Genomic DNA, 13250 nt, shown 5'->3' on the forward strand with positions numbered 1-13250 from the left:
ATGTCCTTTTATGCAACACAAAGTGTGCTCAGGATTTGCTTGACACATGGAAACATGACAGTGGAGGGTGGAGTTGTGACAGGCGTTCCTCCCCGATCGCGGCTCCCACAGCAGCACCGCCAGCTTCATTCATTTACCTTATAATGTATTGCAGTTTCACAGATACTCGTAGCGGGGGAAAAATTCCGAAAAATTTGATCTCCTATCAATCATTTCTACACGAACACGCAGGGTTGAGAAGCACCATAATTTCTCTTTAATAAAAAAAAAAAAGGGAAGTTCAGTGAAACAGGCTATGATAACATCTCTTATCAGTTCACCTTTGTAAGCGCACCAAAACCAGTGAATTGTGCTTTTGAGGATGATGTATTCAACAAATACTGTAACACCATTGGCATGTGGATGGAAGAACCGTTGCAGCACCCTTTTTAATAGTTTCTCACCTTCACTTTAGGTCATCTTTCTTTACTCTTAATTTAAACCCTTCCAGAGTTCTAGGTGTCCATATGCAATTTCTTTGTTTTTCTTTTCTAGATTTTAGTATTGAAATATCCAGATATCTATTTTTGAGACTAGGGTTGTTTAGCACCACCAGTGACATCATTAGCTCTTCCCTAATGTTGTTCTTTTTCTGTGTGTATCAGTTAACCTTCATTTCAGCCGGTGAACCTCCTCAATTTATGAACTCATCTTAATGAGGTGAGTGAGTAGCTGATGCGTGAATAATCCCAATTTATGATGCATTTCTTTTGAAAACATCCCAGTTATGTACAGCTGTTTTGTATTATTTTCTATCATACTCTTCTGTAATGGTATGGTGCACAGACAATCGCTATACACATGTCAATAAACCTGTTAAAAAAAAAAAGTTCCATTTTGGCAGCTGTTTTGTTTGACACAAACAGGAATGTGGGCTTAACTCGTGACCAGCCAACAGAGGGCGCTCTCTACCAGCTCTGGCGCCGGCAGCCGGGCATTCACACCAAGATGAGGTTGCCTTAAGTTGCATCACCTCTTTAAAATAATCAAGCGTTTTAATTAGCCGTTTTGGCAGTCACATACATCACCACGCAAATGTGATAAGAAGCTGGGGGGAAAAAAAACCTGTACAAGGTTTGATTCAAAAAGCAATTCACAACATTGAAGTTTGCTCCTTTTTTGTGAAGAATTCAGGATGTCTGCTGAAAGACTGCTGAGCGTGGTGTTCTTCCAAAGTTTGTTGAGCAGAAGAAGAGTGTTATGAGAGTGGGGGGGGGGCCTTTTTTTTTTTTTTTTTTTGCTAAAGATTATGAAGCCTATTTCATGGGTATCTTGGTGCCACACATTTAATCTGTTTCAGTGCATGGGAGGGAGAAGAATAGGAATCCAAAAACCTGCTGAGACTCAACAACACAGTATGAACCTGGTTAATTGGTGCAGTTTATGTTGGAATATTTATGGATAAAACATTCTGGGTAGGACGTTGAGTATTTACATCACATTTTCTTTTTAACACGGATGACATAAAGTCTAAGGTTATCTCCAATGTCACATAAATGTCCGCACACTATATGAAACACCCAGTATATGATGGTAGAATGCTCCCCTAAAGTTCTGCTAAAACTTTTGACACCAAACTTGAGTCCTTTTTGCGCAACAACGGAAGTTTTCACGTGACGTCTGAACGAGCAGAAGTTAGGTTTTTGTTGCTGTTAATCACATTCAGATCACAAGACTTAACACAGTAAATGTGGATGTCCTTGTCCTGTAATTTTGGTAGCCTTGTAAATCTTTACACTGTGTACAAATCATGCAAAACTGACAAATTTTCCCTTTCAGCATCGAACACACAACATGTCGTGGGTACGATGCACCTCTCATCACCAGCAGAGAGACAATCCTATTATTTAGTAGTAGTATTTGCATTACTCGTAACACTGAAATATCACTCCACGTATACTCTTTTTATACATATCCGCTACTCGTGATGTGGATTAGTACCGTCTTGCAAAATGATGAATACTTGCAGCGTTGTTTGATTATCACTCTAGGACTGCCGACTCGGTCACACATGCAAGGCACCCAGATTGGCTTGACAATTCTTTTTACAATTTTTACATGAAATTTACATTTCTGAAAAGCGGAAATATTTACGCTGTGCCTGCTATTGTGCTGTGCTGTTGGGTTATTTTATCTTTTTTTTAAAATGTTTTTTTTTTTGTGCAGCTGTTAAGATGTTGCGATTTAAAACCGCATTCTGGGCCGCTGCAGATGGTGCCGTTTGTTAGAAAGCTGAAAAAGGAAAGCGGCTGCATCTGTTTTCCTCTACTACAGCCATTTACACTATTGCATGCATGCATTCATCAACACAGCGGTGAGCAGTGAGTGGCTGCAGAGGTTGCAGCTCAGCAGCACAGCAGAGGCGAGAGCTGCTAGCATTGTACTCTGGTCATGCCAGCAGGCCACGGGCCACCCACCTGTGATCTGCTATCTGGGAAGATTCTGTGATGATGTCATCACCGAGATGATGTCATCCCCGAGATGTGGCGGACAGTGATGTCACCAGAATGACGAGCCGAGACATCACTGAGATTATGCAATGTAAGTGATGATACCAGAATGACTGGATTGATGGCGAGATTCAGTGATGAGCACAATTCAGTGATCACATGTAACAGGGGTAACCGTGTTTACCTTTCAGTAACCAGCGCTTGGCTACACGGCAGAGAAAGGTTGAGAACTACAAAATTGGAGACGTTGCAGAAGAAAACTGAGATTTAGATTCAAAGTAAGTAAATGCACTCAGACTGGTGCCATGCCAGTTGTCATCATTAGACATTATGAATGCTTTAGGAAGACACCCATTGATGTTCCAGATCTGTCTCTTTGGACAGGGTTACTTGCATGTTTGTTGGTTTGTCCTTCACAAAGCATTTAGCAATACGATTGCCAAGAGAAGGTCCTATCTAGCTTCTCAAATGCCCCCCCACAACCCTGTATTTAACTGCAAAGACAAACACATGCCAAAAAATAAATTACACAGTGACATAGCTCCTCAAGAATATATTCTGCTTTTCAGGACTGCGGAAAAAAAAAAACTACCTACTGCCCTCCCTCAAACCCGCCATATTAATCCTCTTAGACCTCAACTCCTCGCCTTTGGTGCTGTTGACCACTCCTTCCTACTGAAACCAGCTTGAGCATCAGGTAGGTATCCAAGGCAGCGCTCTCCAGTGGTTTGCCACCTGTCATACAGATCTTTTTCTGTTAACATTGGTAATCTCTACTCCTCATCTGCTCTGATTCCCATGTGGTGTTCCCAAGGGTTCCGTCCTAGGCCCCCATCCTATTCGTCCTTATTTTCTCCATTTTCCAAAAGCACAATATCTCATATCATTGGTAAGCCAATGACACACAGTTATACCTCCCACTTGAGCCTAGTCATAATAACAACTTGACCTTGGAGTCTATTCTTGACTGCCATCCTAGACGTTAAACTGCGGATGGCAGATAACTACCTCCAATTAAATAACGAGAAGACAGAAGCGGGTTGTTTTGTTTTGTTTTTTTTTTCCTCTAAGGGTGCAAATAAATAACTTCACTTCCCTGGTGGCCAGTCTTCAAACTCATGCCACAAATCTTGGGGTGATCTTTGATCAAGATTTGAAATTTGATAAATACACTGGTAAAAAGTTTCTTTTGAAAAGAAACATTGCCAATTTAAATCAGTTCTGTCCCTCTCCGACCTTAAAATAGTTACTACCGCCTTGGTTACCTCCAGGTAAATCAGCTGCCCCTGACCGTTCTTCGGTCCAGGCTACGAGGAAGGGTGATCATTCCTTAGCTGTATCCTCGAATCAGCTGCCCCTGACCGTTCTTCGGTCCAGGCTACGAGGAAGGGCTATCATTCCTTAGCTGTATCCTCGAATCAGCTGCCCCTGACCGTTCTTCGGTCCAGGCTACGAGGAAGGGCTATCATTCCTTAGCTGTATCCTCGAATCAGCTGCCCCTGACCGTTCTTCGGTCAAGGCTACGAGGAAGGGTGATGGTGCCTTAGCTGTAGCAGTCCCAATCAGATGTTGCTCTATTCCACCTTCAATCTTAAAACTTGTTGTTTTTAAATGTGCTGTATAAGTAGATTTGATATGATTTGATTTTCTTCACAGTTCATAAGATGCAAATCCTTGAGAGCAAGTTCACTGTGAGGAGTGCCACAAAAACATACGTTCTTAAGACCCTCTTGGGCGAGGGCACTTATGGCAGAGTTTTTGAAACCACTGTGCAGAATACAGAGGAGAAGGTGGTTATCAAAATTCTTAAAAGTGGAACTGAGGATTCAAATGAGGTAGGTCATTCAAGTCATTTTGATGATGATTTGGTTTTATCTTCGACGAGAAGAAGAGCGGAGGCCTGACCGTGCCCCTTGACAAACTATTTCTTGATCTTCTCTCAACAGGTTGACATCCTGGAGGCGCTGAGGGTCTTTGACCTTGACCAGAAAAATCTTGTCAAATACATTGAGAGATTTACAGATGAAGGACAGACATGTCTGGCGTTTGAGTGTCTAGATAAAACCTTGTACCAGCTTTTACGTGGTGAAAACAGGAAGCCATTTTCACTGAATGAAATACGGCCAATAACTCAGCAGGTAAAGCCTTGATTTTAATCTCTCTGCTGACCAACATTGTAGGATATGTACTTATCATCAACTCAGTCATTGATATCTTTAAACTTACACATTCCTTCCTCTGTCCTGCAGTTGCTGACAGCATTCAGTGCCCTGCAGTCTATTGGCATCGTTCACGCGGACCTGAAGATTGATAACGTAATGCTCGTTGACCACAGAAAAAAGCCCTTCAAAACTAAGCTAATTGATTTTGGGATGGCCTTCTATAAATCCGAGGCAGCGCTCATACAGGGTGAAACCATTCAGGCACTGAGTGTACGGTAAGATCAATCTACAAAGCCCATCCGTCTTAAAACGTTTGCTGCATGGGCTGTTGACAATCTATTAGAAGTGGTGACAATGCTCAATCTGCACTCAGTAACTCACTTGTTCTCTCCCCACAGAGCACCTGAAGTCATTCTGGGCATTCCTTTCACTGAGGCCATAGACATGTGGAGTCTGGGCAGCCTTCTGGTACAGTTGTACACAGGCAGATTACTGTTTCCACTTAATGAGTACGAGACGGTAAGTAACAGGAAAACAGACCAATGTACAGACAGCTGCCCAAATTCAGGAACGTGGTCCGATGTGATTTTTTTTTTTTTTTTTCTCGCCAGATAAGGAATATGGTCGGCGTCTTTGGCCAGCCACCTGACCACCTCCTTGATGCTGGCATACACACCGATACTTTCTTCACAAGGTCTGAGTACTGCTCGACAAAATGGAGGTTGAAGGTATTTGATCTTGTTGTGCCTTTTCCACACATATTCAGTTAGACATCAACTCTTGGAAACTGTACTAGCATTTAGGAGCAAGTTTCTAATACATGTTTCGTTGCTGTAGACCCCAATGGAGTACACACGTCAGACTGGCATTCCTGTCGAGGGAAGGAAAGTATTAATACATTTCCTTGATGAGTTGATGACGGTAAGTGGCCATTTGCATTGATACCAGTGTTTGCTTCGTTTCTGACATGGATGCTGATAAACAGAATTGTTGTAAATTCAGTTCCCCACAGAAACAGAGTGCCAAGTCTTACAGGAGGATCGAGCGGCGTTTGTTGACCTCCTGAGGAACCTTCTTCAGACAAACCCCGAGAAGAGGATCACGCCGATGAAGGCGCTTGAGCACACCTTTATAACTATGGCCCATCTGAAGAGCCACAAGGACACTGAGTAGTAAGTGACTGTTCTGGTGTAGTGGGGCTGGATTGACGCCTCAGTAGATGAATTTAATAACATTCATTGTCATCTTTTTGATTTCAGTGTGAAAGACAGCATTGAGAAAATGCAGGTATGCCACAGGAATGCCACACCGGAGAAGACGAACACGAAAAACGCCGTACGGCGAACAACTGAACGCCGAACAACTGAACGCCGAGCAACTGAACGCCGAGCTCCTAACCCCACTCCTCGAGGATCTAAGAAGATTGCTGACGCTCCAAAAGTCACGCCAAAGAAGAAACTGCTGAGAAGGATATGTTCTTTCTTCAGCAATGTGTGGAGAGGTGTGGTTAAGAAAAGAGCCAGAATCTCCCCGGTGCTAAGATAGCGATCTTAGCTGTTCCTGGGACTGCGCTCTTCTGGACATAGAAATCAAATGTTGTTCTTGTACCTTGGCACACCTTAGTTGTGCTGCCACAGGCCTAGACGGCACTTAGTGGTTGGGGAAAGAGGGTTTGGAATTATACCGCTGAATGTCCTCACAGCGATAGCACTGCAAATGTGCATGTGTGTGTACGTGTGTGTGTGTGTGTCAGGGGACAAGGCATTGATGATGGAGGCAGGGTTTCGCTATACAGTCCAATTCTCAGCGGAGGGATTTGTAGGTTTTGATCCCAGCTAATTAACGTGAAACCCTCGATGGGAGTCTTGAGTGTGTGTTACAGGGAAGTTTGAAGGGGACTCTCCTATCTGCGTGTGCGTGTTGTCATGCGCGCATGTGTGTGTGTGTGTGAACACTGACTTCTTCTGGATGTGGCAAGGGGGCGTTCAAACAATTGTTCCATCAATCCACCCATTAACTACAAACACTGGGAAACTTTAATTAAGCCGAGGCCACAGACGATTAATTAACTTTAAGACCGTCACTTCTTTTTTCTTCCCTTCTACACGTTTCACTAAGTCACCAAAGCATAGAAAGTGTTAATTTAGCCACATAATTTACAAATCCAATTAAAGCCAATATTAAGGCATCACAAGCTGCCGGTCTGTGTTCTCTTTAGTCTTATAAGACTGTTCCCTTTTGTGGCTCGACTTGCAGTGAATGCTGGCAAGCTGAGCAGAGTGTATTAAAGACGGGGTTAAGAGTGGTAATAAGTTTGATTATTTTATGGAGTTTATTATACTGTTATCCTGTTAGGGAGGTGATGTTGTGGCAGTGAGTTGGTAATCCAGACTGACTTGTGTCTTAACAAATAGTCTCACGCTCTGCCGTCACGGACGCTGTCGTCACTTATGGGTTTTTCGGCGAAAGGGTTGAAAAGGCCGACTTGCTGGGAACGCTGCTTCACCTCATAACCCGGCATTCCTTCCCTCCCGCGACGAAAAACCCACTCGCCATGATACAAGGTATCATTCCAGAACTCATCGCTTCGGGCCTATTTCGGGATCATCTTTGGTGGAGTGTTTCATCGGCTGCTGCTCTTCCAAAATCAATCATAAAATGTTTGATTTGATGCTGAGAAACAATCATTAAAAAAAAAAAAGTTTTTAAAAAGGGCTTCAAGACGTGTGTTTATACGTATGCAAACAGATGAGGAGGCCAACTAAAACTACCTTGAATGTTTGTGTTTTGTGGTTTGAGCTGAGCCAACGCGGATTTCAGTGTAACCGTGTTCGAGTCGCATCTTGCTGCTGAAGCGAAGCTCATTTTTCATGTTTCCCAAGCGCTCCTGCAGCACTGCATCGCTGCTTCTGGATGAATATAGGCCAAACGCTTCTCTGTTCCTTCGTCTTTACAAAGTTCTTTATTTTTCCTCCCTCTCACTCACTGCTCGCTCTCAGCGTGACCAATAAGAGCCCCGAGGAAGCATCGCCATAATTCTCTGTAAATGACAACTAATGAAGATGGTATTTCCCCTTGATACTGTTTGAGGGGGCAGGGCTGCCGGTGGCACTCGACTGATGCAAGCACATGTGTCACTTTTATTCCACTCTCTGCCATCCGTCCGTGGTTTGAAAACTTCTCCTCTTTTTTTTCTTCTTTTTTTTTTTTTTTTGCCATTACCAGTTAGTGATGAGGGCTCCTCTCTTTTGACGCTCAATTAGCATAGCATGGTAGGTGAGAGTCACTTTGAAAACATTTCTCATTACACCTTATCGCCGGGGCAGAGAGGGGGCAACATGAGGCAAATTAAAAGGGTGAATGAGAGACGGGCGAGCGAATGAAAGAGGGAGGGCTGGAGACATCAAAGTGCTCTATTTAAATGGAGCCATCTTGTGAGAAAGATCCCCACTACATAAAGATTAACCCCATCCTCCCTCCCACCCAGCTAATATCACACATTCGCATACCCTTGGGTTTATGTGTCAAGGGTTAATAACTATGAGGATGGGGACACGGGGGGGGGGGGGGGTTCACAAAGGGTGTTCTTGTGAGTGTGTATCTGTGTGTCAATGTTGGGATGTGTTCATGTTTGTAAGGATGTTTGCGTGACTCGGTGCTACTTAAGCAGCGAGGTAGAGATTCACACAGCGAGTGTGTGAGAGGCTCAGTTTCATCTCAAACCGACAGACTGACATGTTACAAATCCCAACGGTGGCGGTGGCGGCGGCAGCGGCGGCGGCAGCAGCAGTGATGAGCGGGCCAGCCGGCATCCTCAGGAGGAGAGAGAGAGAGAGAGATGCTGCAGGTTTTCTAACAGTTTCATCATGTGCTTTTTAATTACATGCAACATTTAGTTTCTTTTTGCGAACATCGGCAGATGTCAACATACGTGTGTTTACGTGTGTGTAAATGGAGGTATGTCTTTCTAGTTGTTTGCGCCTGTTGTCTTCCACTATTTAAAAGTGTGTGTGCGTGAGTGTGCTTCAACTTGTCTTTCACTGTGTGTGCTCAATCCCGCCCGGTGGATTAGTGACGTTGGAGGAGCTCACCCTCTCCCTGTGATAAGGGCGCACGCCGCTGCCTCCCGCTCCCTGCTCCCTGCGCTCAATTTCAGATAGTGCTAATGGAATCTGTCCTGCGCGATTGTAATGCAAGCGAGACTCATTTTCCATGGAGCTTGGAGCTGTCAGCTTGGCAGGACCGTGTGTGTTTGGAGAGGTGGGGGTTGGGGGGGGGTGAAGAAAGGCTTGATGGGAGGACGAGGAAGGAGAGGATGAGGAGGAGGGTGTGTGTGTGTGCGTGTGTACGTGTGTTATGGTAGACCTCCTCCCTCTTGTCAGGAAGCTGTAGTTTAGCTTCCTACGTGTTGCCCATCATGTACACACACACACACACACACATTTCCAGGTTTCTTTAGCAAATACGGTTAGATGACTTTGTTTTGGTTCCTGCTGAGCTTTAATAGCTGTTTGATAAAAGGCCCCCGGAGGGCCCAGAGTGAGAGAGAGGAAATATGTTGTGGCAACAAGATCTAAAGTGTTCTGAATCTTTGCCTGAAGGCCTTGAGATGTAACTTGTTCCCACAACTGGATTAATTTGCAGCCTAAAGATTGAACTTGTTCCCATGAACAGTGCTATTAATTCAGGGCCGCAAGATGCAACTTGTTCCTACAATTAGACAAAGTTGTTGCCATGAGTAGCAACTTGTTCCCACAACTTGATAAATTTGTTGTCTCTTCATTCAATTAATCGCCTCTTCAAGATTTAACTGGCTCCCATGATTCCTCGGGAGTGACAGGAGAAATTCAGAGTACCGGTCCAGAATATTGTGGCTTCTTATTGCTTTTTTTCTACACTTTTAAAGTTTCTTTTATATTCTTTTGAAGATTTTAATGTCATGTTCAACACATCTTCATTAAAGGTACAGTTTGTAGCTTGTCTCAGCACTTTAGCACTTCAAATTTTAAACTCCTAATCAATAGGGGGCAGTAAATGACCAGAAAGTTGGGGTGTCCACCTTTACTTTAAGATAGAAAGCCACGCTAACTTTATTAGCTTGGTGAAACTCATAGTTTTCCGGTTGATTTTCATTCCAGCTTTCATCTTTGGTCACAAGTTTTGGTGTGTGACTGGTGAGTTTCTTATGTATCTCGCAACGCAGCACCATGGAAGATGCCGCGTCTCAGGTTTCATCCCAGTTTCCCTACCAGTAAACTTCCTGAGTATCAGAGTGCAGCCGTGGATCTGGAAGGTCCTCGAGGGTCCGCTCACGAATTATGCATTCAATTAAAAAAATATTTGCGGGTTATCTGCATCGAGGAAAATGCAAAAATTGAAACTCTGTGTTGGCTCTCGTGCTCGTGGTTGTGTGTTCTGAAGCAGCTGTGTTTTCAACAGAAGCCTGCAGGTGGCAGTGTTGCATGATAAACAATCAGGGACCGTCACAGCTGACCCTCAGACCCCCCCCCCCCCCCCGAATGCCCCCCCCCCCTTCTCTTCAGGTTCCACCAATCTTGCATCTTTTCTTATCTTTTCACTTGCCTTTTTATTTTGGCTGTCTCGGTCTTGTTATACTTCAGCGAGTGCATTTTCTGTTCTCTCCTTTCTAAAGTCGAGAGCATGAAACTAGTTTCCCACGGAGAGACGTATGGAGAAGCCTTGCTTCAATTAATTAATGCCCATGAGATGCAACTTGATCCCTTTCTTGATTGATTTGTTGTTCCCTCTTAAATACCCAAAGCGGGGGAAGAAGTTCTATCTCATGGCCTCAAAATAACTACACTGATGGGAAAAACGTATGTAATTGGGCCTCAAAATATTTATTTCTCTTCATGCCCACGAAAGATAAAATAGGTAAAATCTCTTTGTGGCCACTCTGGGGCTCCGTAGTTTCCTGAGAAATTAGGTAAGAACTTCAGAGTAACCGTGCCAGGGAGTTCAGTCGGATCAGGCCAAACATGTCACTCTCCAATCTCTGCTCATTCAGCGCAGCTCAGTTCAGGGAAGAGAAGGAAAATACCAATTTGGCAGCACTACAGGGATTACAGCGGTGGTGGACATCTTTAATCTGGAACAGATTGTTGCATTTGTCTGCACTTAAAACTGTCATCACTCCTGCCGGCCTGTCACTCCGCGCCACCCTGTTTAAAAACAAAAAACAAAAAAAACAAAACACTGCTGGGACTGATTAGACTCTTTCAGAATAAATGAATAAAATAAATAAACTGCAACCTAAATCTCACAGGGCTTTACACAGCCAGGGCCCCCATTAGTGGTACACTACCCCCTGGGTAGAGTTTAATGTCAACAGACCCTCCTTCAGCCAGGGTGGAGGAGGGTCACCATTATGGACATCAAGTGAAGTGTTTTGATTCAAAGAAGCAGAGATGTTTGTTAATCGTGTGCGCAGTTTCTCCAACTGTAGAGTCTTCAACCTGTAATGGCCTCATTTCCAGGGTTACACAAAAAGAGCGTGCGGCAAAGTTGCACATGAGAGAAGGAGCATATGCTTAATCACCACTGGAGTTTCCCAGGAAATTACAAAAAAAAAAAAAAAAAAGTCTCTGTGGATTAAATTCTTCGAGCTGAACATTAGAGAAGTGCAGAGTTCAGCTCTTACAGAAAAAAAAGGCAAATCGTTATCTCCCAGAGAGAGAGAGAGAGAGAGAGAAAGCGAGGCTGCAGACTGTGATACTGAGGAAGAAAGACATCACGTTGTGAGGAAGACAAACTGATAAAAGAATGAAGCCATCAGCGGAGGAAGAGAGAAAGGGCCCCACAAATTGGCAAAGGGAAGTCAGGGTCTCTCTGCTTTGCATTTCATTTACATGGCTGGCCGTATCGACCAATCGGATTGGGAGCGAAGCCCGTGGCTTAGGAAGGCGAATAAAGACTCCAAATGCCTTCACTGCTCTCATCCCTCTCTCTCATAATACCCTGTCTGCCCCTCTTTTCTCCCGCTCCCTCTCTTTTCTCTTTTCACTGTCATAATACCCTTTCTCTCCCCATTCTCTCCTTTCTGGCATGGCACTATAAGTAAACCCTGTCCGATGTGATAGTGGGATGAGGAGGTGGGAGACGGCTGAGGTTGGGGGGTGTTGGGGTGGGGCAATGACTTGCAGCCCCCCGCTGAAAATAGAAATGTGTGTTTTTGCATTAGTGGGTGCATTTGTTTGTGTTTATTTCATCCAGGCAGTTGGGTTTTTTTGTTTGTTTTTGTTTTTTTTGGGTGGGGGATTTTGTCAGGGTCTCGTGGTGCTCACCTGCCACCAGCAGGACATTTTGTCTACAAATCCAGTGACACAGAACACACACATGCACACACGCACACATACTCTCTCTCTCTCCCTCTCCCTCTCTCTTTCTCTCTCCCTCTCCCTCTCAGAATATATAATATATGGTAATTATTTAATAAATGCCCTGTAATTAATAAGAAGGATGTCGGTGTAATTACATATCACACACAGTAGATGGTAATGAACACTGATAGTAATCATGTGGCGTTTTTGATGTGCTATCGATGCTGTAGTTCCTCAGTGGAATGCTTGAGCACGCACACACACACACACACACACACACAAATCCACTTGAATTCATTTGAATAATGGCATGTAGACACACACATTAGAAAAACCAATGAATGACCTCAGGCATTTCTCACAAGAGACGTGTAACCACTTAACATTTCAGCTCACACACTCGCTCTCAAACACACACACACACACACACACACACACAGATCTCGAGGGTATAATTTTGTGCCATATTACGAGTCACTTTTTACCTTCCATCCGTGACAGAGAGGCTTCTATCTTCGAGTCAACAGGAAGTTTAGGGAAGCGAGAGGTGGAGGAGGAGACCTTCCCCTCTGTCATGGATAACAACTATATCCACCACATTAATGCAGCAGATTTTGATGCTATTTAAGTGAGCTGTCATGTTATTGTGATCTTTTACTTGTGTTTATGGAGTCTCTAATATGCAAGTTAATGTCTTTATCCCAAAATGTACTTGTAAATGTACAAAAGTGTGTCGAAAGAATGGTGCTGGCGTCAGTACTATCAATCGTGGCGTATCATTTTAAAGCGATACATCACTTAAAAAGTTTTTGCCTTTCAAGGACTCACAAAGAGCTGCCTTTAGCTCACAAAGATGTATTTCACCCCCCCCCCCCACTTCCTTCTGACTCCAAAATGCAGAAAGAGTTAGCCTTGTACATTTTATTTGACGCTAATGGTAGCCAACAACAGCTACAGCGGCGAAACTGTACCAAAATGTGCGTTCACAAACTCTCACGCAAATCGTCTGTTATACTCCACCTCTTCTACATCCACAGACACTTTAATTTAAGCTAAAACAAATTAGAAGACTTTCAGCTCTGTACCAGCTTCCAACGAGTACATATCCCGCCAGCCATGTTCCCTTTCTTATGCCACCATTAAAACGCCTCAGCAGTGGTATTTAAAAAGATGAATTCTGCATACAATAGGGGATAATGCTCTTAAAGCCAAGGCAGGCTAGGTTATAATTTTGAGAATAATTATCCATCTTGAAGAAC

At 43.8% G+C, this 13250-nt stretch overlaps 1 protein-coding gene across 3 annotated transcripts; it reads left to right on the forward strand.

Annotated features, from left to right (window-relative positions):
• The first annotated feature begins 2630 nt into the window (after window positions 1-2630).
• LOC147243188 (homeodomain-interacting protein kinase 1-like) lies at window positions 2631-8174 on the forward strand. 3 transcript variants are annotated; one of them, XM_086189921.1, is made up of 10 exons: window positions 2631-2767; window positions 3059-3186; window positions 4146-4324; window positions 4436-4627; window positions 4739-4926; window positions 5050-5170; window positions 5263-5379; window positions 5489-5572; window positions 5654-5823; window positions 5911-8174. In XM_086189921.1, the coding sequence occupies exons 3-10, from the start codon at window positions 4154-4156 to the stop codon at window positions 6194-6196; spliced, it is 1329 nt and encodes a 442-aa protein (XP_086046047.1). In that variant the 5' UTR covers window positions 2631-2767; window positions 3059-3186; window positions 4146-4153; the 3' UTR covers window positions 6197-8174. The 3 variants fall into 3 exon arrangements, with proteins under 3 accessions (XP_086046047.1, XP_086046044.1, XP_086046046.1); XM_086189918.1 differs by having other exon boundaries at window positions 2704-3186; XM_086189920.1 differs by having other exon boundaries at window positions 2704-4324.
• The last annotated feature ends 5076 nt before the right edge of the window (window positions 8175-13250 follow it).

This window comes from Aulostomus chinensis, chromosome 20 (genome assembly GCF_037954235.1).
Source record: "Aulostomus chinensis isolate RoL2024-O1b breed Wild chromosome 20, RoL_Achi_v1.0, whole genome shotgun sequence".
Classification (NCBI taxonomy): Eukaryota; Metazoa; Chordata; class Actinopteri; order Syngnathiformes; family Aulostomidae; genus Aulostomus; species Aulostomus chinensis.

Bases quoted from the DNA above. Each gene is read 5' to 3' on its own strand.
- LOC147243188 (XM_086189921.1), top strand. From the start codon at position 4,154: ATGCAAATCCTTGAGAGCAAGTTCACTGTGAGGAGTGCCACAAAAACA. The intron at 4,927-5,049 runs GTAAGATCAATC...CTCTCCCCACAG, and splicing joins ATTCAGGCACTGAGTGTACG to AGCACCTGAAGTCATTCTGG. The intron at 5,824-5,910 runs GTAAGTGACTGT...TTTTGATTTCAG, and splicing joins AGCCACAAGGACACTGAGTA to TGTGAAAGACAGCATTGAGA.